We start from the raw sequence: 27251 nt of genomic DNA on the forward strand, positions 1-27251 counted from the left end.
GAAACCGCGAGGTCGATGCGGCGGAGTGGGCGTGGTCGAGGGCGGGGCGGTAGAGAGCCATGTTTAACGTCTAATTTAATTTGGATGTGTTACAGTGGCTCTGGTATGTCCCTTTCATTAAAAACATGTCTGAACGGCAGTAATTCATTACACGTTCTGTTCAGTAAATCATGAATGGAAAACGGACATCTCTGACAGACGTGCAGTGCTGTTAAAGCTCCGCCCTCGTGAGCGACGTTCTGTCGGGGACGCTGATTGCCATGGTAACGTTTCGGTCCGCGACACTCACAAGCTCACGGTTGCTGCTGACACTTCACTCTTCAGACGACAACAACAACAACAGCAGCGACCTGTGTAAGTATTATTAATATATTGCTTCCAGTGCTAAAGACATGTACGTGTCAATACAGTCGCGGTACACATTACGATTCATTGGAATAGGGCAGAAATAAGTATTCGTCTTTGATGTCTGGTGACTGTATTATTAATGGGTTATCGTGTTACAACCATTGTGAGCTAAACGTGTATATTAATTGACTATACATAAAAATCGTTATGTTATACATTGTGGCATAAATTTGAATTCAGACTGCAACAAATGTGACTTTTTTCAGCTCTCCTTACATTACAGCTGTTGTGTTCCTGTGTGTTTACATAGCGATCCTCTGTCCCTCCACAGCGGCCGAGCGAAACCGACTGCTCTCTCCCTTAACGAGGACACGGGTTTGAATCACAGCTGCAAGATGGACAGCGGGAGGTTGCATTTATCAGCGCAGGTTAGCAGAGACAGAGTGATATCCAAGTTCCCAAAGGTAAAAAAAAAAAAGTCAATTTTTAAATAAGGCTGATGTTACTAACAGTAGGATTTTTACTGGTATTAAGGCAGCTGATTCCGCTGCTGCAATAGCTGCATGAAACAACATCTTAATATAACCTCCCGTTTCACTTTCTCTAAACTTAAAGTCAATCAAATACAAGTATTTCTCTTTCTTCAGTCCGGTCTTTTTGGGACTTCGTACTGGCAGTAGAATCTGTACTGGTAATAGGAAACTGCTGCCAGTAGATTTTCTACAGGTTCTAAAATCAGTAATAGAAAATAAATAAATAAACCAGTACTGTTGTTTAGCTGCATGCTGTTAACCCTTTAATTCTGTGTCTGTTTCACTGTCTTTGAAAAACAAATACAAATGGGGCATTGATGTTACTTAGTATGTTAGGTTACACTGCTCTGCTGCAGAATGAGAGCGCTCTGCAGTTATATTAGGGGTTGAAAGAGTTACAAAGAGAATGGCTTTCCATGCTAGTTCGTTAGTTAGTTATTAACTGGAGTAAACACTTTGGAAATGTGCTCCAGTGTGTCCCGGAAAGTCTGTGTAATTATACATTATACAATCCCATTGCAATCACAATGTATTCACGGTAAATCCCTTTTGTAAAGAAAAATGAGAAGTCAGTGGAAGCATGCCACGTGTGTGTCAGGTTGAAGACGCAGGTATTTGATAATAATAATAATAACCATCATAATACCAACGAGCAAAACTGGATATGCAGGAAACTTTTTTTTTTTTTGAAGTACAATAAATCTGGAAATACAGCTTTTAATTCCCACCTGGGCCTGGGAAGATGTAAGCATGCCACTGTGGAATGCAGCAATACAAGTGTCACAGCTGTAGGCTATAGTATAAGCTGTAGGCTATAGTATAAGCTGTAGGCTATAGTATAAGCTGTAGGCTATAGTATAAGCTGTAGGCTATAGTATATGCTTACAGTAGGGTAATTGTTAGAAACATATTCGCTTTGTAAAAAGAAAAGGGCATGTTTCACGTCCAGACATAGACAGCGTACTGCTTCAAAGACAAACACGTGCTTTCCAAGATATGGCCTTCCAGGTATCGATGTTAATAGCTTTCTATGCTAAACAAGTCCACTCCAGTGTAAAGATCACTTTCACATTCGAGTGAGTAATGTATGCCAAGACCCCAGGAATGGGGGGGATAGAGGGGCTCAGCGTTGTAATGATGTTATTGTATCCCACTTAGAAACACTTTTCTAAAAGCAATTGTAAAAAGGGTTCGACTGATGAGCAGTGTCTTTGTCAAAGTTTTTATTTTTCATAAATTGTTACAATAGTGTGATCCCTTGTAAAAAGAAAATCCTACAGTAAAGGCATTGCAAAGTGTAATAAAGCAAAGTGAAAAAGCATGGTAAAGCATACGTAATGCACAGAGAGGTATGGTAAAGCATATTAAAAAACATGGCAAAACCGTGATGAACTCTGTTAAATACACAGTACAAGCATGGGAAAAGTTTACCATGCAGATGTGCTGTGGTAAACTTTTATAAGAGGTAACAGCAGCACAATGGGAAGAACATAGTTGACAACATGATCCCTTATGAGGCTCCACTGTATCTCAGGGATATTCAACAGCATTAGATTAGCTCTTGGTAGTGCTGTTGCCACATGACTGCCTCTCTATTATTTTCAAGCTATCCAACCCCGAAATGCTAATCCAGTGTGGGAAGCATGACTTTAATCAGTGCCTATTAGGTTTTGCTCAGTACAAAGAGATAAAACAGCTGACTCATTGGATTAAGAGAAAGAGCCATGTGATGCGAATGATTTCAGCCAGGACACTGAGGTTACAGCAGACTTCACCAGTGTAGCCACATCAAAGTTTCCTGCAGTACAAGCACAGCAAAGTGTAATAAAGCATAGTAAGAGCAGGGTAAAGCGTTGGTAAGCATTGCAAAGCCCATCGATGGATGGTAAAGCATAGTGAATGCACAGCACTGTGTGTGGTGGATGCATAGTGGTAGACAAGTTGACATATTTGTATTTACACAAATCACACGCACATCAAATGATTAATATGTGACGCAGTGAATCAAGGATGTTGTAAAAATAAATATATATCTCTTTTACACAATATTAATTTGTTAACGCAATGCAATTCATGTCTCAACCCAGTGAAGGTTTTTCAGGTCAATGCCTCAAAGGTATTGTATAATTCAGTCATAGAGCCTTGCTTTCCAGTTTGTTAATATCACCTTGGAATGAGGCTGCATACAAAGAGACTTATTTACGGTGAATCTAGTACGTGCCTTTGTGGCACATGTTGCTTTTCTTCAATGCATACCTCCAACTACTCGATATTACATTACTGTATAAAGCTGAATGGTCTTACCAGCCTGTAAACTCCACAACAGGTTGTTTTTTTTTCTGTCCATAGCAGCCACCTGTGTGACAGAATTGTGATTGTTATTGAAAGCTCCTGAGCCCTCCAGGACAAGAAGTGACAAGTGTAGTCTGTCATCAAATGTGCATTTCAACTTCACATAGTTTATCAGCTGGTACACGGCTGGGTATATGAATGAAGGCACGCAAGCACTGCAGAGAAGCATGCAGACGCACTGCTTTTGATGCTAATTGTTAATGCATTGTTGGAGAATTACTTTCACTTACACAGTTAGAAATGTCCCACTGTGTTTAGGTTATGCTTAAGCTTGCGATTCAGTAGCAGACACAAGACTTTGCTGCTTCAATACGTAAAGGTTAAATAGTTTGGGACTTCCTCCCTTCATTTATGCATTGTCTCTGTAATGAATTGCATTTGCAGTGGTACACGCCTGAAGCCTGCCTCCAGTTTAAAGATCACTTCCACGTTCAAGTGAGAAATGCCTGTCAGGATCGACTCACCAGGAATGTGGGGTAGGTACCGTCGCACGCAGCACTGGGGCTGTATTACTTTCCATTTCAAAGGTGTGCTTGTATTTATCCCTGCACCCAGCATCTGTGGGATAGTTATGTTCTATGTAAGAGATGATCAAAATGTTGGTTGCCATTTGACCCCCAGAGGCTGATTCCTTGCTGGTACAGTGAAAATACTAAACCAAGGGCATTTCAGAGCATGAAAAACATTTTTGCAGATTGAAAGCTCGATTCACAACGAGGATTGTGACTTGCATTATGGAATGAATTATTAAATTGAATGAAATCAAATGAGCCTCATGGGATGTTTGTGTGCATTTGCATGGTTTGTGTTGCAGGATGATTGCACAGAGGTTAGCTTTTATAAAGGGGTCTTTGCTTCATTAATTCATCTCTAAAGTCCTAATGTCCCCCCGACATCAACCTCACTGTCTAACCCTGTCTAAATATCTCAGTAGTGACAGAAACTGACCCTTTGAGTACTATGTTCTCTCACTGCCCCGCTGCTAAAGCAGGATAAAAATGACACTGCGTTGTCTGCCTCGCAAACAGCGTCCCTTGATCATTGATGTCTCTCTGCAAGATAACATCAGTCATGAAGTAATACATTCATGGTAAAATCAGTTTCAAGGAATCATGACAAGGAACGAGCCTGTCTCAGGTGAATTAAGCAGCTGAGACGAACGCTGTCTTTGTCTCTCGTCTCTCATCGCAGGCTTAAAATATCCAAGGTGGTGGTGGTTGGAGATCTGTACGTGGGGAAAACGTGTCTCATCAACAGGTATGAACTCTTTGCATTTTATTTCAGTTTTGTCCACGAACCGTTACGTCCTTTGCTAGCCGCTGTTGCTGGCTGTGGAGCAAATAAAAGTAAAAAACAAACCCTGTTGTGCCGTCTGTGTATCAAAATAAGGGTTTTTTTTCTGAATTCCAGGTTTTGTAAAGATATTTTTGACAGGGACTACAAGGCAACAATAGGAGTGGATTTTGAAATAGAACGGTTCGAGATAGCTGGAGTTCCGTACACCCTTCAAGTGTGAGTACAATAACACCCTCTTGACTAAGGGTTAAGGTTGTTCATATACACACTGTTCTTACATTTCCAAGTTGAAATCTCATGCTGGATTGGCAGCACAGTGCCTCCAGCCTGGCCTGGAGGGACCACGCTTTTAGAGGGAGCAGTTCAGTCTCCGTGGTCAACCAATACACAGACTCTCACTTCCCTTGTGATTTGAACGCTGACCTCCATGTGAAAGGGCAGAGCATTCACCCACTGCACCACCTACACGCAATCTAACCAGCCTCACGAGAAATACAAATGCTAAAATGTTACAGCCCGTTCACTCACACGTTAACACTGCCACGTATCTGCAGAATTGAACTGTGAAGAGGCCTTTTTTTGAGCTACAGAGGGAGAACTAATCACGCAAAGGTTAAAATGATCAAACAGACCACGTCCTCTGTGATGACTACGCCTGTTGCAAGCGTATCCAGGGTTAAAAAGAAAAGGTTTGAATGCAATTATTACAATTGGTATTCATCACTGAAATGTGTTTATTGATTCTTCAGTCAGTCAAGTTCCACTTTGGCCGTGTGTTTAATTGCAAGCTTCTGTATTTTAGCTGGGACACTGCGGGGCAGGAGAAGTTCAAATGTATCGCCTCTGCGTACTACAGGGGAGCACAAGGTGAGCAGTCAGGTTTGTCATAAGAACATTAGGACATTAGAAAAGTTACGAACAAGAAGAGACTACGGGGCGCATCGACGCCCGTTCAGTTACTAGGAGCGGATTGATCACCAAAAAAACCATTGGACGATTTCTAGAAACATATCACTAGAGCCACTTAACACAAGAAGAAACAGATACTCAAGGTATTAATATCATTAGAACGAGCAAGACACTGACTGAGCCTTCCATTGTATTGTGTTTCCACCAGCCTGCAGTGACCCTATTGTTTGCTTTGATATTTTTGCAGTTATTATTACAGTGTTTGATCTGGCTGATATTAAGACCCTGGAGCACACAAGGTAAGTCTCTCCCTGTCTTTATTAATAACAGCATATACAAACTGAGCTGAGGTTTTCATTGCAAGCGTAAGAGGCTGTCGGGTGGAAAGCTCTGCCCTCGGCCAAAGGACACAACAGACTCTTTATTTTACCCCCAGGGCCTGTTTATATAACATGCATGGGCGTCCTCAGGATTAAACACGGAACACTGAATTCATTAATCAGGCCGTGTTTTTGCAAATATAAAGCATGGATACCGTGTGCTGCAAAACGTTTTTTTTCGGCTGCTGTGTAGGAGATTAGGGCTGCAGAGAGCTCCAATGCAGTTTACAGCTGTGCGTTTCAGGCTCACAGAGGGTTATCTGGGGTCCCTGTTTGTTGTGCAGAAGTATACACGTTTACAGAGGCAGAGCCCAGGGAAGCATGTTTGCAAAGCATTGCAAAAGCTGTGGCAAGCCATGTTAATGCATTGAATAAGCGTAGGAACAGTGTGAAGGACTGCACAGTTACAAAAAGGATGGTCGCTGTTTATTCCTGCTTCCTCTTTATTTCAGACAGTGGCTGGAAGATGCATTGAAGGAGAATGAGCCAGGCTCCTGTTTCATCTTCCTGGTGGGCACTAAAAAGGATTTGGTGGTAGGTGTTCCAGATTTTCCACATCCAAAGACATTTCTAATCTCTGCAACACCATAAACGTCTTGATTCCATTATTCTGACTTTTTGTTTCAAATGTATGTCATACTGTATATTTCCTATTGCAAGTCAGATGGCTTAAACAGTTTACTGTAACAGAAGTATCAGGCCCCTATTACAACTCGGAAAGTTCAAATGTTTTTTTCTTTCCTTTCAGTCCCAGGCTGAGTGTGAAAGAACAGAAAATGATGCTATTAAAATGGCCTCAGAAATGCATGCAGAGTACTGGTCGGTCTCTGCTAAAACAGGTCAGTTAAACCCTTGATACATGGAGGTGGCAACAGATTTGCGTTGACAGTTCCTTTCCACGTACAGTAGCTTGTGAATATGCCGACAGATTCATATAAAGAGCCATGAACAAAACCGTGGCCATCTTTGGCCACAGTGAAGGCGTCCCTTCAGTGCATACACGTTGCCAGGTCGTTTGGCTTTGATGAAGCTTTGCATGTCTTTGTTACGAGGTACTTTTCAGCGTGGCTTTGGTTGTATTGTGTATGTGCATATTACTGCCTCTTCATTTCCATTGGTTTCTCTTTATTCTCAGGTGAGAACGTGCAGGGATTCTTCTTCCGGCTGGCAGCTATAGCTTTCGAGGAATCCATCCTCAAAGACTTGGAGAAGTCAAACGGCACTGCAGCCAGGATTGGAGAGGGCGATCTCATCAGTAAGGGATTTGTTTTCTTCATTGTGATCGAGTGTCTCACCTGGAAGCATAGGGATATTATAAATCACTTCCTCTAGAAGTGCCTCCTTAAAAACCCTTCCATCTTGACATCTGACATCACCGTGTATCTGCGGTAATAATATCAGCACCTTTTTTTCTTGGTGACAGACTGGATGAGAATAAATCTGCAGTACACTTGTGTCAGAGACGTCTTGCAGCTCATTTGGTCTTTTCCTAGTGAATAATAAGCCAGAGATATTTTTTAAACACTATTAATAATATATATATATTTGTTAACACACAGAAATTGACCGAAGCTCTGCAGAAAGCTCCCAAAGCAAAGGCTCACCCCAGATGAACCTGGGCTGCTGCTAACGAGAGGGAATGGAGGCGGATGCTGTGTTGGCTTTCACCAGCCTGTGACCAAGTGAAGCCGTGCAAAGAAATAAGAGGCAGTCAGCTGTACACCAGCAGCAGGGTTGGATTATAATGCTCTGAACAGCACCTGTCTTAATACTGACAGTCTTAAACTAAGAGTAACTGCAGACCTCAGCTTTACAAACGCCAGGCAACGTTTGGACAACTTTTCCTGACAGTTTATCAAGCAGTTTGTTTTAGAGGTCATTTCAATAGGTAAAGCTGCAATATTCATTGCAACATTGGTTGAAATGCCCCCTTTAAAAAGTTGCCTGGTGTTACATGACCTTTAGCTTTCTTATCAAAGTACAGGAACTCTTTCCCAAGCTGTGTTCATTATTTTTTTTTTAATGGCTTTTATAAGTATTTTCCTATTTAGAATGAGATCTTGACCTGACAAAAATCACGTGTAACACTACCTTTAAAAGAGGACAAAGTCTCTGCGATGGTAGCGACAGCTCTGTACGAGAATTTTCACTTTTGGTTAAAAGAAATAAAAATAAGATGATAGTTTTAAATAATACTTTACCAAAAACAATTCTGCTCAAATCTTCTGTCCTGTTTTTCGTTGATGTAAAGGCAAGAGCACCAGATTGTGTTGTCTTGAGTTGTCTTAATCACTCATGGCAAATCCACCAAACCGGGACAGCTCCTCATGTCTCAGTCATGAGGAACGGGTGGACCTCATTTTCCACACCTGATGAAATTCAGTCATCACTCCTGTCCTTACAGGCTTGTCGTTTTTGGGTCAATGTTACTGTCAGGATGATTTCTAACAGTAATGTAGTCTCTGCAGTGCATTTTCCTTCAGAAGAATATTTTTTATTTTATTATTATGATTCTTAATAGGAACTGTGTGTAGATGATAACCCAAATACTGTTTGTTAGCTTTTTTTATTTCAATGTTTTATGTTTTTTATCTTAATAATAATAATAATAATAATAATAATAATAATAATAATAATAATAATAATAATAATAATAATAATATTTTTTTGAGTTAATTTGATTTAGTGCAGTTTCAATTTTCTGTAGTTTTTTGTAATCTTAAGAAAATGTCTTGATGCCAGTATAATATGTTCTGTAACAGCAAGCTCCCCAAAATAGTGTCACACTGCCAGATGGGAAAAAACGCAAGCGCAGTGCAATAGTTTACTTAAATTAAAGACTATATAAAATATATATATACACACACACACACACATCCCAAAGATTACACCAAACATTAAACAGTGTTAATTGTGTTTTTTAAAATGCATTTACTATTACCAGCGAGTAATGATGGTTCCAGTCTGATCAGGGAGATCTGTTCTTTTCACAGAGGATAGTGATGGCAGGCAACATTGCAGCCAGCCGCACATCCACATTTACATTCAAGGAGAAACGAATAGTGATTCTGTTTTGTTGTTTGCCACAGTATATGCACATTTGGCTTTATCTGCAGATATCTCTGTAAGTTCAATATATGTATATGTATATCTTTGTGAGTGATGACGTGATGTGCTTACGAGAATCTCGATATGAATGCTGTAGAAAGAAATAAAGCTCATTATTAAAAGCATGTTGTGATGCAGAAGCAGTTTCTTTTAGGCAGTATAGTAACTTGGGATAGGCATGCTTGCAGTCATGTGTCGGTGTGTTGTGTTTTATTCTATATGCTGAATGTCTGATTGAATGATTTGCCCTGTTACATTACCTTGAAGTTATAATACACAATGGGCAGCAGTGTGTGTTAGGGCTCTGGACTCTTGACCGGAGGGTCGTGGGTTCAATCCCAGTTAGGGGACACTGCTGCTGTACCCTTGAGCAAGGTACTTTACCCAGATTGCTCCAGTAAAAACCCAACTATATAAATGGGTAATTGTATGTAAAAATAATGTGATATCTTGTAACAATTGTAAGTCGCCCTGGATAAGGGCGTCTGCTAAGAAATAAATAATAATAATAATAATAATAATAACAACACATCTTTACTATAAAGCATGATCAAAACTTCATCCTAATGTGAATTGTAACGTCGTTCTCTGCAGGCGGAGATGTCTCCCCTCCCACTCCTTTCCATTCCTCATGCAGTTTCCAATGAATAACATGTTCTGCTACTCACTCCTGCATTTCACTGAGCCTGTGTACAAACAGACTGTAACAGAACATGCCTTCACTGACTCAGGAATTGAAATTAGAGATCTATTGCGCCCTCTACTGGAACATAAGGGAGTTTTATATTTTTTATAAATCCCTCGGATCCTCGGTCTGTAAACAGGTTATTAATTTGAGCCCATGCAGAATATTGTCATTTATGTAATACAAAAAAAAAAAAAGTGTATATATATATGAATCTGTGTCCTTCAATTAAATGTATTTTAATATATTGAATCTAAGCCATTTTAAGTTACTCAATAACAAAAATGATCCTTTGGCCCGCCATGGGGGTTCTGTGCGTACTGGACTACATACCCCAGAAGGCACTGCGCTTCCGCTTGGTCCCTGGCAAGTCCAGAATGGCTGCGCCCAGTACAGCAGCGAGTGAGTCTGATTCTAGCAGCGAAGAGGATGTGCAGAAGCTCCGGGAGGCTGCCTGGAGTTTCGGCACCAAGGAAACTCAAAAGCAAACCCAAGCAGGTACCCGGCAGCGTTTTCATGTGGAAGGTAGACGCAGAAAAGGACTTGCAGGGCGCAGTGAAAGACACAGATACGCTGAGCAGAGGCAGAGCTGCATGCATCGGGTTTTGTCAGTGCAGAAAACTGTGTGAGAAATACATGCATAACAACACGCTGTCGTGTCTATCTCTGTAGAATGCCTGTTCTGTGCAGTTCATTTGAACTGTGCACTATTGAAAGAACATTCGTGTGTATTTATTTTAATTCAACTTTGAATTGAAAAAGCACATTAATGTATTAATATATACTTTTACAAACAGCAACTCATTTTTACTAACTTTATTTTTTTTTCTATGTTAATCATATATTAAGAGTATTGGCAGCACTTCGTGTTAGCTAGCTCTTTGAAAATAGAAGGATCATGCGTGCTGTTTTCACAACTCAATGCGACGGGTATCGAAGACGCTTCTGTAATACATTTTGCAAGTTATACATATAAATGTCAATAATACTGACTGCCATAGACGTCTGATCAGAGGCTATAAACCTCCACGAAAACACAGCTAGTATTATTAGCAGACACAGTACTGCGATTACACTCGTGCAAGAGGATTTACAATTGATATACAGACCCGAGACTTTATACCCCATGCTTCCGGAACATGACCATGATCATCTGTCCAGGAGGTGGTGCCAAAGACATTCTAATGGCAAGCAATTATTATTATTATTATTATTATTATTATTATTATTATTGAACAACATCCCCAAAAGGATTCACACACATTGTGAGATGACGGATCTCAGAATAAAACGTTTTGTGGTATTTATTTTTTACACATTCTGATTTGAATTTTTAGGTGAAAACACCAAACAAGTGAGAAATGGTTTTACTTCAGCCAGACCTAGTCGTCGGTAGGTTTGTGTTTTAATTCACTGTTTTTAATATATTGTCCTCGTAAGTCACCCCTGGGCAGCAGCAGCAGCAGCCTGATTCATCCTCCTCTTAGTACTAGGAGGCGATAGGGAGTGGGTGGCAGCATGCATGCACCCTCACTAGAGCTCTCTTATTTATTGCTGGTTAGCCTCCCTTTGTTAAGGTTATTTTAACAGTAAACTTCAGTCACTCCTTTTTACTGGTAATGAGCCCCAGTGATACACTCCTGTGCACCCTAATTTGTATCCCAAGGGAAGCATTGTTGGTCAGTAGGACCCTATTAAAGGAGCTCTTTAGTCACGTGACTGACTGTCGCTGCTGTTTGCAGCCCACGCGTGGATGACCACGAGCACGATGCCAATGAGCTGCAGACCACGCCAGAGTTCCGCGCACACGTGGCCAGGAAGCTGGGCGCCATGCTGGACAGGTGAGTGACCCGTCCCTGCACCTCCAGGGGAGTCTGACTGCAGGGATGGAAAGAAGACTCCTTCCGATCGCACAGCCGTGTCCCCCATTGCAGGTTTTACTGCCAGCTTGATCAGCCCCAGTGTGTCTAAGTAACAAGCTCAGGTGTGTCCTATTAAACTCACAGGGAAACCAGGAATCAAACTGCTGTATAGTGAAGACTGTGACTTGAGAATCGCTGGCCCCAGATTTGACTCAACGCTCCACACAGCAGCAGTGTTTCTCACCCACGTGCTCTGAATGTGTCCACAGTGTCTTGCTGTTTCACAGCACTGATTGGCAGAGCTTGTTTTAACAGTGAATTTCTTTGGAATTTCGCAGCAGCATAACAGTGACAGAGGAAGCTGCAAGTCCTCCCCCTGACCCAGGCAGTGACGACAACGGTAAGCCACCTGAGAATAGCTATCTGTGACAGCGTGAAGTTAACTGTGAAGAATCGGGGTTGGGGTCAATGCGAGTTCCAGTTCCAGTTCCAGTTCCAGTTCCAGTTCCTTTTTAAAAGCATTGGAATATCAAGGAATTGATATTTTAGAGGCATAGCCACTCTTGTGATTGTTCAGCTGCTTTCGTTTGAAGCTGATTTAATTGACTAACAGCCCGTCCTTGATGATTGGGACCTGCTCCTCGTCTCGTTGTTTTTTTCAGGATTTCGTTTGTTCTCCACCTCCATCCCGGGGGGCACTGCAGAACCGGACCCCCCCCCGGCAGCGAGGCGCCGCCCCCCTCCCAGCTCCAGGTGAGATTTTAAATCTCCTTCACGTTTAAACTGTAGGATCAAACCGGTTTAACCACACTAGGGAATGTTTGTAATCAGTCAGACAAGCCTGCCATCGCTTTTATTAAAAATCCCTGCACATGGATTTGCAGACTGTAGGTGTACAGAACTAAACTGGCTTGCACTGCAGAGTTTCTACCATGTGGACACTAAGGCTTGCACCTCCGTTTGAACTGCACACATGGACTGTTTAAACTGTGAGCCGTGTCAGCGCCCCTGGTTTGTGACTCTCCCCTGTGTGTGATTGCAGTGACTCGGACAGCGAGATGGAGGAGAGGCTGAGGGAGGCAGCGGTGTCGGGGAGAGACATCCTGAAGCACAGCGCCATCCCCAGCCAGCAGAACCAGGGAGCGCAGGAGGAGGGGAGGAAGGGAGTGAGAGAGGAGGGGGGGAGCTGCAGTGAGCAGAGCGCCACACCACAGGTTCTGAAGAAGAAGAAAAAAAAGAAGAAGAAAAAGAAAGAGAGCAGGCTGGAGGAGGGGGCTGACTGCACCCCAGAGACTGGCAGGAAAACCAAAGCGAAACGGGACACCTAAGAGACTGCTTCCCAGCCTGGAGCCTGGACAAGAGCACCCACACCCATCACAGCCTTGCATTCTTGCTCTCTGCCTTCCTTGCTTGTATTCTCTCTGTACCTCGCGTTCTCGTGGGTCCCTATTCCCTTTGCTTTCTCTCGCTCTTCCTCTGTGCGTTCCCATTCTTTCCCTCTATCTGTCCCTCTTCCCCAGGGCACTGCAGCTCTCTGTTGGTTAGTGCGAGGTGCCAGGAGCAGGGCTCTGTAAAAGATTGTGTTTCACCTGTAAAATGAACTGACAGCGTCCAGCAGGCCTCCTGAGCAGGACTGAGAGGTAGTGATAACTGTGTCTGTAGCCGCGGGATCTCTTTCAAGCTAATGCAGAGTGTTTGCTCAGTGGAAAGGCATTGAGAAGCTTGGGGTCTGGAGCAGTACAGTGTGTATATATACTGCACGTCCAGCTGTGTGCATGGGACATGCTGGGTTATTTGGAATCCGTTTCTTTGGGCACAGATCCGTGTCCTGATTGTATAAAGCGTGGATGTGTTTGGAAGTCGGGTGCAAGCGTCAGTGGGTTCTGCCTTCCAGCTGTACAGAACCTTTGCATATTAAAGGGATGTTTTCCAAGCCCGGTTTCTGTGTCTGCATTCTTGCGCTCTGCAGTTCAGAGGGGGTTAATTGCAAACTTGAAAGGGGTTTCAAAACCTGGAAAGTGGGTTTGTTTACTTACTCACTTTGCATTTTGTATTTTCATCGTTGGGTCGTGTTGTTTCTGTGAACGTGCTTAAAGTTTATTTAATGTAATGAACGTAGATTTACCAAGCTGTGAATAGACTGGCTGATCATAGCCCTCCGTTACACCAGCACTGGATCCCCTTCACTGGACACCAGCTGCATCCCTTTCCCTTCAGATGCCTGCATTCCTCCACTGTAACCTTGCAGCGAGTCCAATTTCAAGGGACAATTAACATCACTGCATTGATCATTAAGAAATCCGAGGCTTGACAAACACGCCAAAGCAGAGCTGGAAATAAGACTCCTGTTGCATAGCAGCTTCACCCATTCCAGGTGTGCTCTATTCAACCCAGGAATGGCTCAAACTACTATGCGATGGGAGTTCCAGTCCTGCAGATGTAAGGCTGGGGGAATCAAGTGATGAAAATCAGGACAGGTTCAACAAAAGTGTATTCAAACAAAAAATTTTTTTTTTTACAAAACATTGAGAAAGATCATGCATGGCAAAGGCAATGGACAGGCTGCCCAGCACAGGGTATGCAAGGGCGTTGTTTGCAGCTCTTTGGTTCAGTTACACTATATGAGAGAGCAGAGGGGGAACCTTCTCCAGCACACCAGGGTTCATCCTCCCAGCTCTGTGTGGAGCCTCAGCCGGACCACCTAGTGCAGCCAGGGTGAAGATGAGGGTCTGGGATGTTCTCTGCTTCCAGAATGTGTGCTACTGTGAGGAGGAGGAGGAGGTCATCTGCGCAGCGATGAAGGTCTCTATGGTGCCCTGGGGGGGGTGCAGGAGGTGGGGGTGACTCTCGTTGCCCTGTTGGGTTTGATACATCACCAGGCTGCCTGCAGAGGACACTGCGGAGAGCGAGGAGACAGTCAAGCCCTTTACTGAACCCCTTCAATGCAGAGGGGTCGATTCGATCAGCCTCCAGCCCAGAGGGAGAAGCCAAAGCTGGCGTTTTCTTTAGAGCTGGGGAATCGCCTTGTATTGCATCTGTCCATGGTTATCCTAGGAATGGAAGTATTGCATAGCAGTTTCACCCATTCCAGGTTTTACTGAGAGCTTGATTAGCTGTAGTGTATAGGTAACAAGCTCAGGTGTGTCTTTATTAAAGGCATAGCAAAACCAGGAATGTGTCAAACTGCAGTGGAATGGGAGTCTTATTTCCATCCCTGTTACCCTGGGATCACTCCTACAGTAAAGGGGTAGATGCAATCCAGGGCCATTCCTCAGTGTTATAAAATGAGCTGGTATAGGCTGATCCAGTCAACCCTGTCTAGTAAGTCTTCATCAAGGCTTTTAAGAAGGGAAATGGCTGGAGTGTTACCTGCCACAGGTGGGCTGCCCTGCAGGAGGTGGAGGGTCCCGTCCTGGGAGTGCGACACGGGCGTGTGGGTCGGAGTATTCGACTGGCTGTCGGGATCCGAGGTCAGAATCTGCAGCAGAGAGGAGGAGGAGGAGAAAGGGATTCTTTCCATGTAATATTTCAGTGCAGCAGCTATAGCCTGGCATCAGAGAGTCACAGAGGTACCTCTCTCAGGTGAGAGGCGTTACCTGTCCCAGGTGTGCAGTTACCTGTTTGACGGCGGTCAGGCTGGTGAGAGTGCTGAGGTTCCCTGTGTCTGTGATCACCATGGTCTGAGGGAAGAGGCTGGTGGGGGCATACTGGGGCAGCTCTGACTTGTGGCTGTACACTGGAAAAACACAGAGACATCCAGTTACAATCAGAGGGGTACAGTCAGTGGATTGCTTTTGCATGTGTTCTGTTTTGCTCAGTAAGTTTGCTTTGAAAAATGACCTCATTTTGATAGCAGAGGTTTATTACACTGAAGTGTCCCGGCATGTATTAAACAGCTCAAGGTGTGGAGTGTGTGTTAAAAAGCCCCCCGCCCCCGTCTCCTGTTCCTGATGCTCGCCCCCCTCCCCAGACTCACTGTGCGGGGACTGAAACTGCGCCATGGTGGCCATGAAGGAGTTCTGGGCCATGTGACTCTGAAACTGCTGCATGATTGGCTGCTGGTGTCCGTGGTGCAGCTGCTGCTGGAACTGCACTGGCTGGAGAGCTGTGAGCCCGCCCCCCACGCTGTTGAGGACGGGGATATTCTGAGACTGCGTGGAGGCGAGACCTGTGGGACAGAGTGAGACAGGGTACAGCACAGATAGGTACTACAGGACTGACAGACCGGAGACAGACACTAAAAAGGGTACAGCTTAGGCCAGGGCTGTCCAATCAGGGTCCTGGAGGCAATTCCTCTCTAGGTTTAACAAGTGAAATGAGATCATTAACTATGTCAGGGTCTGAATGGAGGATGGAGGCGTCTTATTAAACTCGTAGTAAAACCAGGAATGGATCAAAGTGCTACGCAACGGGAGTCTCGTTTCCATCCCTGCACTACAGCACTCAAATACAGAAGGGCTCTGACACAGACACACAGACACTCGCAGGCTGCAGGTAGGGCACTAACAAAGCACTGAGGTACCAGAGAATCCCGTTACCGATGACGAAGGAGGACTCCCCCGGGCCGATGGTCATGACGCTGGGCAGCGAGGCCATGATAAGCCCCTGGGTCTGGGGGTGTGTGTGAGCGGAGTGGGGGAGCAGGCCGTGCAGTGCAGTCAGGGTGCTGACTGGGGGCAGGGTCCCTCCTGCAGTTGACACCTGGGGGGGACGGCGAGGAGACTGTCACACAGTGCAGCACAGCACAGCACCGTACGCGTCACACTTATACATATATATACACTGTGTATTAGCACCTCTCTCCCCTCACCGGTGTGCAATCACTGCTTCACATGCAGTGGCTGGGCTCTGTCCCCCTCCCCTCTCTCTCTCTCCTGTCCCACTGCCCACTTCCCCATCTCCTCACTGGTTTGCAGTGGCAGGCTGTGTCTGGGCGATCTCTCTCTTCTCCCTCTGCTCTATCTCCTCCCTGCCTCCCCTCTCCCCCTCCTCCCCTGTGCTCCATCTCCTCCCTGTCTCCCCTCTCCCCTCCTCCCCTGTGCTCTATCTCCTCCCTGTCTCCCCTCCTCCTCTCCTCTGTCTCCCCTCACCAGTTTGCAGTCGTTGCTCAGCAGGCTGTGGCTGGGCTCTAGGCCGGGAGGAGACACAGACTGCAGTATAGACTGTGTGGTTACCATGCCGCTGTTTCCATGGTGACTGATGCTGCATGTCAGCCCCTCGTTGGCCTGTTGTTCGCTGTACCTTACTCCTTCAAGAGAGAGAGAAAAGAGAAATGCTTCTCTTTATAAATCAGGTTAAACTGAAATGGGCAAGGCCCTGGTTATTATTATTATTTGTTATTATTATTATTATGATTTCCATTACACGAGAGTAGATGTTAAAACTTCATGCTGATTTGAACTCGGCTCTCGCCAAGATAAGCACCAACTAAGACGTAGCTTTACAGTAAACTAATGTGATCCATATGCGTCTCCATCCATTTACGTTTCCTTCCATATGATGATGTAGATATCCTTCTGTCTGGTGTTAATGGCTGAAGTGTAATGCTGGCTCCAGGGATTAGCTTATTTTGCCTCCCTGGCGCATCAGCACACACAACGGCTGCGATGCTGGCTCCGGGGATCAACCAAAGTGCGGCCTCCCCAGCGCATCAGCATGACAACCGTCTGGATTGAGCTAAGTAGGGTACATCTCTGGGGTTTTCAAGTGGGCACCTTCCATCCTCAGTGTTTCGTCGACTAGCCCACGACACCTCAAGAGGGCTCGACGGTGATTCTGGCGTCCCAGCATCACCCCCCTCCGTCCCCCACTCAACTCAGCCCAGCTTACTTACCTGTCCCCAGCCAGAATCTTTCCGTCTCAACCACAGCCAGTTGCTGCTCCTCTCTGCTGCTTCAGATAAGTTCTTCACTGTGCGACGCAACTCTTGGCCACTGAATCCGACGTCTCTGAGAAACCGGGTTGTAGAGTGTGCCACAAATCCTCGACAACCCACTTCCACTGGGTAAACCCGAACTCTCCATCCTCGCTGTTCCGCTTCAGTGGCTAGTTGAGCATACCGCAGTTTCTTCCTCTCATACGCCTCATCTACAGCGTCCTCCCATGGCACTGTTAACTCTACCAGGTGAACAAGGCGTGCTGATCCAGACCACAAGACAATATCTGGTCGAAGGTTAGTGGTGGCAATCTCAGGTGGAAAAATAAGCCGTTGACCAACATCTGCCAGCATATTCCAGTCTCTAGCAGCTTCCAGTTGTCCTGGGCGAGGATTGGTTTTAACACCTTTTCTTGGTGGTTGCTCTCCTGGGCGGAGGAATGTTGTCTTTTGTGTGTAATGTTTTGATGGAACAGGTGGCAACTTATTGGTCATGTTACGCTTGTCTTCCAATGCTAAGGCCAAACATCGCAGCACTTGGTCATGGCGCCAAGTAAACCGTCCTTGGCTAAGAGCCACCTTACATCCTGTCAAAATGTGCCTTAATGTTGCAGGTGATGAACACAAAGGACATGAGGGATCCTCTCCTACCCAGAGGTTTAGGTTCTGTGGTGATGGGAGAACATCATATGTTGACCTGATGAGGAAACTGATCCTGCTCTGTTCCATTGACCATAGGTCTTGCCAGCCAATCTTGCGTTGTTCCACACTCTCCCATCTCATCCATTCTCCCTGTTTGGCCTGGGAAATGGCCTTTATACACCTCATCCTCTCCTCCTGCTTTTGCACCTCGTTGACTACCAGCTTCCTTCTTTGAGCTGGGGCCGCCTTGTGCCATGTAGGAGGAGTTGAACTGAAACCAAGACCCCCTCTTCCATGCTGAACTTGCCCCATGATATCACCAATTCGAAGGGCAGCCTTTGCATCTTCCACAGCTTTCTTTGCCGCCCACTTTCTTCCAGTTTTCAACACAGGTGCTGCCTCCCTTACGCATATATCGCGTGACTCTACTAATGTCATTTCCAGTCTGACCTTGGCGCACTTAAACTCCTCGGTTAGAGCAGAGACTGGTAGCTGCAGTATTCCTTTACCATAAAGTCCCACTCTGCTGAGGCAGCGTGGAACTCCCAACCATTTCCTGATGTATGAACTGATTAAAGCTTCCAGCTTCTCTACTGTTGTCAAAGAAACCTCGTACACAGTCAGTGGCCACAGCAACCTCGGCAGTAGACCAAACTGAAAGCACCAGAGTTTTAGTTTACCTGGTAGAGCGCAGCTGTCTATGCTCTTCAACCCTTCCACTGCTTGTTGTCTAACTTCTCCCACACGAACTGTGTCCTTTAGATCCCCGTCGTACCATCTCCCAAGACTCTTCACTGGCTTCTCAGATACTGTTGGTATTGCCTCACCATTAATGAAGAATGTTTTATCTACTACTTTGCCTTTAATTATAGAGATGCTCCTTGATTTAGTGGGCTTGAATTGCATTCGTGCCCATTCAATGTTATTGGTTAATTTGCCCAATAATCGATTAGTGCAGGCTACTGTTGTAGTCATGGTTGTCATGTCATCCATGTATGCTCGAATTGGTGGTAGTCGCATTCCAGAAGCCAAGCGCTCTCCTCCTACTACCCATTTTGATGCCCTAATGATTACTTCCATTGCCATGGTAAAAGCCAGTGGAGAAATGGTGCATCCTGCCATTATTCCAACCTCTAGGCATTGCCATGTAGTGCTGAATTCTGAAGTTGAAAAACTGAATTGCAAATCTCCAAAATAGGCTTTCACTAAATTTGTTATTGTCATCGGTACACTGAAAAAATCAAATGCTGCCCAAAGTAGTTCATGTGGCACTGAACCATATGCATTAGCCAAATCCAGGAATGTCACATGGAGCTCCTTCCTCTCCTTTTTAGCTGATTGAATTTGTTGCCAGATCACATTGATGTGTTCTAAGCAACCTGGGAAACCTGGAATGCCCGCTTTTTGTATTGAAGTGTCAATGAAGCAGTTCTTTAATAGGTAAGCTGACAATCTCTGAGCAATAATGCTGAAGAAAATCTTGCCTTCTACATTTAATAGGGAAATGGGACGAAACTGACTGATGCTTGTAGAATCTTTTTCTTTAGGTATAAAGACTCCACCTGCTCGGCGCCATGCTCTTGGTACAACCTGTTTTTCCCATGCCACTTTCATCAATTTCCACAGAATTCGTAGAACTCCTGAAGCACTCTTGTACACTCTGTACGGAACTCCATTAGGCCCTGGAGATGATGAAGCCCTTGCTTTTTTCACAGCTTGCTCTATTTCTTTCCACTTAGGTGCACAGTCCTCCATTTGGTATTCTGGTGGATTGATAGGTGGGATGTCTGACGGAATTGACATAGGCTCCTGCCTTTTTGAATCTGTATGTGTTTCCTCCAAATATCTCTCCAGCTCAACCTTAGATGCTTTTAGTGTGCCATTCTTCTCACTGGTGAATAACTTCTTTACAAATTTGAATGGGTCTTTATAAAAGTTAGCTCTCGCACGCTCCTTCTTTTTGTAGCGTTTCCGTAGGCGCTCAGCTCTGCGCAATGTTGCAAGCTTATCTTTTATGACCCTTTGTAAGAGATTGAGTCCCTCCTTCTGACTTTGTTCTGCTCTTCTCCATTGGTTCCTCAGCTGTCTCCTTTCTCTAACTAAGCGTTCAATCTCCTGCTGCCGTCTAGACTTTCCAGGAATAGTTTGTACTTTTTCCTTCCTTTTTTCAACTCCAAACCTCTCACTTCCATATGCGTAGATGATGTCCCCAAATTTATCCAGCTTCTTTTCAACTGTTCCACTTAATCTTTCCAATGCAACGCAGAGATCTGTGTTTACTGTGTCCCATGCAGTTTTCTCACAAGCTCTTGGCCATTTAACTCCAGGCTTGTGCCCGTTGAGGTTCTTTTCTCTCTTATGCTGGTTTGTCTGACCGGGTTCACAAGGATCATTAGGTTCATCACTAACTGTGTCCATGCAAGTCCTCCTCACATCTATGACAGGGGTGCTGATATCCTGCGAACTGTGGTTTGCTTCCTGTCGCTGGATTTCATTCGACTGACTTGACTGACTTCGTAAGAAGTACTGATCAATGCGAGGCCCTTGTCCCTTCTCCCTCAAGCATTTCATTCTCCCTTGATGAATCTTCAAACCCCTGGCCGTTGTCGCCTTGCTCCAGCCGCAGACACAAACCTGGAGTTCCATGTCTTTGTTAACTGCAGATCTTGAACTAGTCTTTTGTGAAGTACTCTCCATACTCATATCCGTTTCCGTTCCTAAGTCGTTAACCGTGTTGTCCAACGTTGAGTCATCTTCCGCCCCCGCTCTCGCAGACTCTAGGGGTATTTTTCTCTTTAATTTCTTAGAAGCCTTGGGCGGGTGTCTCCAGCATCCTGTAAACACAGAGCTGGATACTGCCGACAAGGGTAGCTAACCCTTACCAGCCCCAATGGGGTCTCTTTCCTCCTGTCAGCTGTCTCTGAGCTGTGCATACAGACAATCAGGGTTAGATGTTTCCTTCTTCCAGGTCACTGCTGCAGTTACATTAGCTCTGTCACTGGGGCTCTTTGTACAATACAAGGGCTGCAACAGGAGCAGGAGCCTGCACTGCTGTAACGAGAGCATCCCAGGGAGAGAGAGGCCTTGGCTTGGGCTCCCCTGTCTGAGTGTGTGTCTGTCTCTCGGTCTGTGTCTCCCTGTCTGTGTGTGTATCTCTGTCTCCCTGTCTGTGTGTGTCTGTGTCTCCCTGTCTAAGTGTGTGTCTGTCTCTCGGTCTGTGTCTCCCTGTCTGTGTGTGTATCTCTGTCTCCCTGTTTGAGTGTCTCCCTGTGTGTGTCTCGTGCCTCACCGTGTGCAGGACTGGCTGAGAGCCCGGTAGTGTTGAGGGGGTTGCTGTTGTGTGCTCCAGCCCCGCTCCCGGAGGCTGCGCTGTGGGGAGGGGGGGGCTGGCTCCCGTACGAGTCCATGGCCAGTTTGTGACGGAACGCCTCCTCTTTGCGCCGGTTAGCGAACCAGTTATACACCCGCACCTCCGTGACCAGGTTAGAGCCCAGCCCGTGAACCTGAGAGGGGGACACACCACGCTGGATACACTCCGCCCTGCAACACACACACAGCTGTCAGGGGTACACCCACAATACAGTGACCACGCCCCCCTGAAAGCACCCCACGCCCCCCTCTAACTCGTTTTCCCATTCTTCCCCCTGTCTCTCTCCACTCCCTCTCTCACCTGGTGCACTCCTCCACTCCCCTCTTCTCCTCTCTCACCTGTTGCACTCTTCCACCAGCGCCTCCCTCTCCTCTTTGCTCGGGTTCTTCTGTCTCTCGTAGGCCTGGAAGAGAATCTGCTGGGAGGCGGGGCCCCACTTGAACCGGTTCCTCCGCACCTTCTTATTGGTCAGCTCCTCGCTGGGGTCCTCCCCCAGCAGTCCCCGGCTGGCATTGGTGAATTCTGAGGAGTGACAGAGAGGTGAGCGAGTCAGAACACCACCACAGAGAGAGTCCTGTTAGAATACACAGGGCTAGTACTGCACCACTGCTTTGAAGAGGGAGATTTGATAATAAATAAATATATACAGAGTTACAATGTTCTGTTAACATTGTATGTCATTGCTGCTTGCATTGCGTGAGTGTTGGGGGAGTGACACAAACCCACAGAGAAAGAAATGTCATTTTTTAACTATGTGTTTAATGCACGGCTTCAGGATAAATACACAGTATTGTACATTCATGAAGCAGGTGCTATGCTGTGTGATTAGCGTGTGAATGGTTCAGGTGCTTGTGTGATTGCTTGTACTTACGCTGGTTGATCTCTCCCTGCTTGCGCACGTACCAGGTGTACAGTGCTGCCCTCTTCTGGCTCTTCATGGGAGTGCCCTTGTTGAGGTGCTGGGAGAGGTGGGACTGGTTCAGTCCGGTGGAATCCACTACCTCTCTCTGGGGGAGGTTGTGCTGCTGCATGTAGCTCTTCACTATCTTAGCCACGTGCCATGAGTCCTGCCTGGCACAACACAGGGAAAGACGCGGGCTGAGATCTCCCCTCCACACTGGGGCTCAGAAGAATTAGCAGAACACTGCAGATATATTACTGGAGCAGTGTCGGTGTCGATCACAAACTAAGGGGTTAATCTGATCAGCCTGCCTTGTTATCAGCATGAGCTGAATTATAACTTGTGCACTGCACTCATCACTGCAGAGTTAATGACTGAGCACAGGCGTGTGTGTGTGTGTACACAAGTACAAAAGTCTGTGCTGTGCAAAAGTCTTAGACATGTTGCATTTTTCTACTCTGATGCATTATGAGCATCAACAGTTTCCTCAAAGCCTCCTCTAGTGTTTTCTACTTTTATAACAACCTTGCCTTGCATACAGAAGGAAACACATTGAGTGAAATAGCTCCCATCACTCGATTTTCAAGGTGTGGTATCTGAAGCATAATCAACAAGTACAGAGAAACATCATCTGGAATTGACAAACCCAGGACTGGAAGACCCAAAAAGCTGTCTAACAAGGATGAGCGATACTTGAAGATAATATCCTTAAGGAATAGAAAGAAGACAAGCGTTGAATTGACAACAGAACTGGCAGAAGGCACAGGTGTCGTTGTCCATCAAATCAACAGTACGAAGATCACTCTTGAAATCAGGACTTAAAGGATGTGTTGCAGTAAGAATACCTCTGTTAAGAAAGGGGAACAAGACTAAAAGGATAAAATATGCACAAGAACACAGAAATTGGACTATGGAACAACGGTCAAGGGTGCTTCGTACTTATATATATATATATATAAGGACTGTATTTTCAAATATGAAATGGAAACCTAACTTCTTTCACACAGCCCCCCTGCTTGTCTGTTTGAGGTGGAAAGTCCCTGCTGATAACAGTGGAAACAGTGAACAAAGTCCAGAGCAGGCTGGGACAATAAAACAGAGCTGTTTGCATTTCAGCGTTGCCAATGTAAAAACGAATCGCTATATTTCCATTTCCAACAAAAGCAGGACCGTATGGCAGCTGATCAGAGAAAGTGTGAATACAGCACGCAGTCACACACAGTCACACACAATCACACAATCACACGCAGTCACACAATCACGCACACACACAGTCACACAGTCACTGGTTCATTGACTCCCACTACATGACACTTTCTGATTCTTCAGAGATCGAAGTCCAGCTCCACACTGGGTGAAAGAGGAGCAGAGAGGAAACAACTCATTTGCATTTTTCATTTTTTCTTGACCAAGTTTTGGAGGAAAGACCGAAATCAGAAGACCAAGTGACCACGTTTGTGGTTCTTACTTTGCTGGTGTATTTACAAAATGTGTCTTCCAGTAAAAACACACACAAACGCACACACACGCACACATGCACGCACGCACGAACACACAAGCGCACACACACACGTGCACACAGACTGGCATGAACACTGAAATGTTAAATCAGTAAGGGTTGGTTTAGGTGCTGATGGTGGAAGGTTCTCTTAGAAGAACAGTCTCCTACTATGCTGTTCTCAAACTATACACGTTTTCACTGCGAAAGAGTCTTCTTATTAAAGGATTGTCCTAAACCAGCATTACTGCAGTATCTCCAGGCTAGTATCGTGTATATCCCAATGTGTGAGAGATTCAGCTCTCTAAATGCACAGCAGTAAGACCTGCTGTCTCATGCAGGAGGCATCATGTATCATATGCAGGTTTGACACAGAGCTGTATTAATCCTCTGTGTGCAGCTCTCTGTGCAGTGTGTGAGCCCGGGGCGATGGGAGCTGATGTATTAATTAATAACTCAGCACGGGCCTATCTCCCGCTGTCACTCCAGATAATGTATAATCAGGAGTTAATCATCGAATGCAAAACAGGTGCTTTTTCCTTTCTAAATTTACAAAAGAAAAGGGAATAATACCTGGGCTTGGTAATTAGTAACCAGCCGGGCCCCGCCTGGACTAGCGAGCTATGCCTTTAAAATAAACCCCCGGAGAGGGGCAGACAGAACTGGGCAGAGGGAGCGAAGAGAGGGTCAGAGAGCTGGGGAGAGGGGGAGCGGAGAGAGGAGCAGAGAGCTGGGGAGAGGGGGAGCGGAGAGAGGAGCAGAGAGCTGGGGAGAGGGGGAGCGGAGAGAGGAGCAGAGAGCTGGGGAAAGGGGGAGCAGAGAGAGGAGCAGAGAGCTGGGGAGAGGGGGAGCGGAGAGAGGAGCAGAGAGCTGGGGAGAGGGGGAGCAGAGAGAGGGACAGAGAGCTGGGGAGAGGGGGAGCGGAGAGAGGAGCAGAGAGCTGGGGAGAGGGGGAGCAGAGAGAGGAGCAGAGAGCTGGGGAGAGGGGGAGCGGAGAGAGGAGCAGAGAGCTGGGGAGAGGGGGAGCAGAGAGAGGGACAGAGAGCTGGGGAGAGGGGGAGCGGAGAGAGGAGCAGAGAGCTGGGGAGAGGGGGAGCAGAGAGAGGAGCAGAGAGCTGGGGAGAGGGGGAGCAGAGAGAGGGGCAGAGAGCTGGGGAGAGGGGGAGCAGAGAGAGGAGCAGAGAGCTGGGGAGAGGGGGAGCGGAGAGAGGAGCAGAGAGCTGGGGAGAGAGCTGGGGAGAGGGGGAGCGGAGAGAGGAGCAGAGAGCTGGGGAGAGGGGGAGCAGAGAGAGGGGCAGAGAGCTGGGGAGAGGGGGAGCGGAGAGAGGAGCAGAGAGCTGGGGAGAGGGGGAGCGGAGAGAGGAGCAGAGAGCTGGGGAGAGGGGGAGCAGAGAAAGGGACAGAGAGCTGGGGAGAAGGGAGCAGAGAGAGGGAGTCAAATCTAGGGAGAGAGAGGGAGGGCAAGAGAAAGACAGGGATGACAGGAGGAGACTGAAGACGAGTGAGGGAGCAGGGTAAGTAAGTGGAGCAGCATTGAGTTTGGAGAGGAGGGACAGAGAGGGACAGAGAGGGTGAATGGAAGGTGAGGGCAGTCCTGCAGTGGACACGAGAAGGGATTGCAACATGGAATTGTGGACAGGAAGACTCCAGCCTAATGGGGTTAAAGCAGGGTCAAGCCATAGGGCAAAGCAAGGGAGAAGCCACAGGAAAGCACAGTAAAACAGATTTCTGGTAAAACAAGGTGCCTGCTTAAGGGTTAACTAGGTTCGGAAGGGCACAGGCTGTCTAAAAAAAATACATAGAAATACAAAACGAGCTCAATTAAAAATATCTATTGGATCAGTAAAATAATATGCATAAGAAATAGTAAAATAAGGTGTAGATAATTTTGAATTTTCAAGCAAAGCAAACTGTTTGACTGGACTCTGGACTGAGACGACAGTTTAGGCGATTCAAAAGAAGGTGATTTATCTGATATTTCAGATACTGGTCAGTTACACAGGTAAGACAGCAAACCACGCACTCTTCACTGTGGAGCTATACAGCTAACCATGCTCGCTGTGACTGCTAGGCTGTGATCTAACCATGCTCGCTGTGACTGCTATGCTGTGATCTAACCATGCTCGCTGTGACTGCTAGGCTGTGATCTAACCATGCTCGCTGTGACTGCTAGGCTGTGATCTAACCATGCTCGCTGTGACTGCTAGGCTGTGATCTAACCATGCTCGCTGTGACTGCTAGGCTGTGATCTAACCATGCTCGCTGTGACTGCTAGGCTGTGATCTAACCATGCTCGCTGTGACTGCTAGGCTGTGATCTAACCATGCTCGCTGTGACTGCTAGGCTGTGATCTAACCATGCTCGCTGTGACTGCTAGGCTGTGATCTAACCATGCTCGCTGTGACTGCTATGCTGTGATCTAACCATGCTCGCTGTGACTGCTAGGCTGTGATCTAACCATGCTCGCTGTGACTGCTAGGCTGTGATCTAACCATGCTCGCTGTGACTGCTAGGCTGTGATCTAACCATGCTCGCTGTGACTGCTAGGCTGTGATCTAACCATGCTCGCTGTGACTGCTAGGCTGTGATCTAACCATACTCGCTGTGACTGCTAGGCTGTGATCTAACCATGCTCGCTGTGACTGCTAGGCTGTGATCTAACCATGCTCACTGTGACTGCTAGGCTGTGATCTAACCATGCTCACTGTGACTGCTAGGCTGTGATCTAACCATGCTCACTGTGACTGCTAGGTTATACAGCTAGCCCTTACTGCTAGCCTACCTATTTTCACTTTGCCTTGTTAGTTTTGTACATGTGCTCTCTTTTTATTCTATCCTTTTCACTTAGGATGCTGCATCACGGACACAGGAAGCACCAGGAGCAGCTGGACTCTTCCTAGCGCCCCCGGACTGTGAAGCGCTCAGGGTTAGCAGAGGAGTTTGGGAGAGGTTCCCCCCAGGGTGCTTACTGTAAGAACCTGTCCACCAAGGCTCTCTGTCGGCTTGCTTCCTCCGGGCTCAGGGCCTCCAGCTCCTTGAATATAGGGGGGGTAAACTCCTCCCCCTCCTCCTCCGAGCTGTCCTCCACCCCCCCCAGCCGTGGCTCGTCCTCCCCCTCCTCCAGGGGGCTCTCCCCAGCCTGGGGGGGCCTGCAGGCTTCCATCTCCCCCAGAGCCTCCAGCAGGGTCTGCTTGCTCAACCCCGACCCCAGCAAAGCGCTCAGCAGCTCCTGCTGCAAGGTGGTCAAGCGGGTGACCATGACGATCTTACTCAGCCTCCTCTTGCTCTGTCCCATGGGCTCTGCACTCCTCTCTCCTCTCCTCCTCTCTCCCCCGGCCTGCAGGTTCACTGCAACAATGCCCGCCTTTCTCCGAGAAAACAACCCAAATCTGAATCCTCCTGATTTCAGCCCAAAGTGGAACTCTGCTCAGCGCTGGGAGCTGATAAAAGGAATCCGCAGTTATCTGTTTACGTTTGAGCTGGGTTCATTTT

General features: G+C 46.4%; 3 protein-coding genes across 9 annotated transcripts; 2 read left to right on the forward strand and 1 right to left on the reverse strand.

Annotated features, from left to right (window-relative positions):
• The first annotated feature begins 67 nt into the window (after window positions 1-67).
• On the forward strand, window positions 68-9051 carry LOC117426596 (ras-related protein Rab-36-like). Of its 2 annotated transcripts, none has more exons than XM_059032857.1 (11): window positions 68-354; window positions 659-812; window positions 3618-3709; window positions 4425-4490; window positions 4644-4745; window positions 5332-5396; window positions 5686-5737; window positions 6271-6352; window positions 6567-6657; window positions 6954-7073; window positions 7378-9051. In XM_059032857.1, exons 2-11 carry the CDS (start codon window positions 744-746, stop codon window positions 7446-7448), a joined length of 810 nt encoding a protein of 269 aa, XP_058888840.1. In that variant the 5' UTR covers window positions 68-354; window positions 659-743; the 3' UTR covers window positions 7449-9051. The 2 variants fall into 2 exon arrangements, with proteins under 2 accessions (XP_058888840.1, XP_058888839.1); XM_059032856.1 differs by having other exon boundaries at window positions 70-354; window positions 680-812.
• Window positions 9052-9846: 795 nt separating this feature from the next.
• Window positions 9847-13406, forward strand: LOC117428021 (protein CUSTOS-like). Of its 4 annotated transcripts, none has more exons than XM_059032858.1 (6): window positions 9847-10109; window positions 10949-11003; window positions 11354-11452; window positions 11815-11873; window positions 12136-12226; window positions 12516-13406. In XM_059032858.1, the coding sequence occupies exons 1-6, from the start codon at window positions 9896-9898 to the stop codon at window positions 12799-12801; spliced, it is 804 nt and encodes a 267-aa protein (XP_058888841.1). In that variant the 5' UTR covers window positions 9847-9895; the 3' UTR covers window positions 12802-13406. The 4 variants fall into 4 exon arrangements, with proteins under 4 accessions (XP_058888841.1, XP_033902413.3, XP_058888842.1 ...); XM_034046522.3 differs by having other exon boundaries at window positions 9857-10109; window positions 11812-11873; XM_059032859.1 differs by lacking the exon at window positions 9847-10109 and adding an exon at window positions 10116-10236 and having other exon boundaries at window positions 11812-11873.
• A 541-nt stretch (window positions 13407-13947) lies between these two features.
• LOC117427828 (hepatocyte nuclear factor 1-alpha-like) lies at window positions 13948-27229 on the reverse strand. 3 transcript variants are annotated; one of them, XM_059032850.1, is made up of 10 exons: window positions 26729-27229; window positions 22232-22431; window positions 21699-21882; window positions 21280-21530; window positions 16648-16721; window positions 16012-16174; window positions 15450-15641; window positions 15091-15209; window positions 14843-14951; window positions 13948-14369 (listed from the first exon to the last, which is right to left on the reverse strand). In XM_059032850.1, exons 1-10 carry the CDS (start codon window positions 27052-27054, stop codon window positions 14233-14235), a joined length of 1755 nt encoding a protein of 584 aa, XP_058888833.1. In that variant the 5' UTR covers window positions 27055-27229; the 3' UTR covers window positions 13948-14232. The 3 variants fall into 3 exon arrangements, with proteins under 3 accessions (XP_058888833.1, XP_058888832.1, XP_058888834.1); XM_059032849.1 differs by having other exon boundaries at window positions 16564-16721; window positions 26729-27228; XM_059032851.1 differs by lacking the exon at window positions 13948-14369 and adding an exon at window positions 14379-14523 and having other exon boundaries at window positions 16564-16721.
• Between the last annotated feature and the right edge of the window lie 22 nt (window positions 27230-27251).

The sequence above is a fragment of the Acipenser ruthenus genome, chromosome 11 (assembly GCF_902713425.1).
Source record: "Acipenser ruthenus chromosome 11, fAciRut3.2 maternal haplotype, whole genome shotgun sequence".
NCBI classification, from domain to species: Eukaryota; Metazoa; Chordata; class Actinopteri; order Acipenseriformes; family Acipenseridae; genus Acipenser; species Acipenser ruthenus.

Coding starts and splice junctions, on each gene's coding strand:
- LOC117426596 (XM_059032857.1), top strand. CDS start 744: ATGGACAGCGGGAGGTTGCATTTATCAGCGCAGGTTAGCAGAGACAGA. Junction 4,746..5,331: donor GTTCCGTACACCCTTCAAGT/GTGAGTACAATA, acceptor TCTGTATTTTAG/CTGGGACACTGCGGGGCAGG. Junction 5,738..6,270: donor AAGACCCTGGAGCACACAAG/GTAAGTCTCTCC, acceptor TCTTTATTTCAG/ACAGTGGCTGGAAGATGCAT.
- LOC117428021 (XM_034046522.3), top strand. CDS start 9,896: ATGATCCTTTGGCCCGCCATGGGGGTTCTGTGCGTACTGGACTACATA. Junction 10,110..10,948: donor TCAAAAGCAAACCCAAGCAG/GTACCCGGCAGC, acceptor TTGAATTTTTAG/GTGAAAACACCAAACAAGTG. Junction 11,453..11,811: donor CTGGGCGCCATGCTGGACAG/GTGAGTGACCCG, acceptor GGAATTTCGCAG/CAGCATAACAGTGACAGAGG.
- LOC117427828 (XM_059032849.1), bottom strand. CDS start 27,054: ATGGGACAGAGCAAGAGGAGGCTGAGTAAGATCGTCATGGTCACCCGC. Junction 21,883..22,231: donor GCAGGGAGAGATCAACCAGC/GTAAGTACAAGC, acceptor GTCACTCCTCAG/AATTCACCAATGCCAGCCGG. Junction 16,175..16,563: donor TGAGCAACGACTGCAAACTG/GTGAGGGGAGAC, acceptor CGTCCCCCCCAG/GTGTCAACTGCAGGAGGGAC.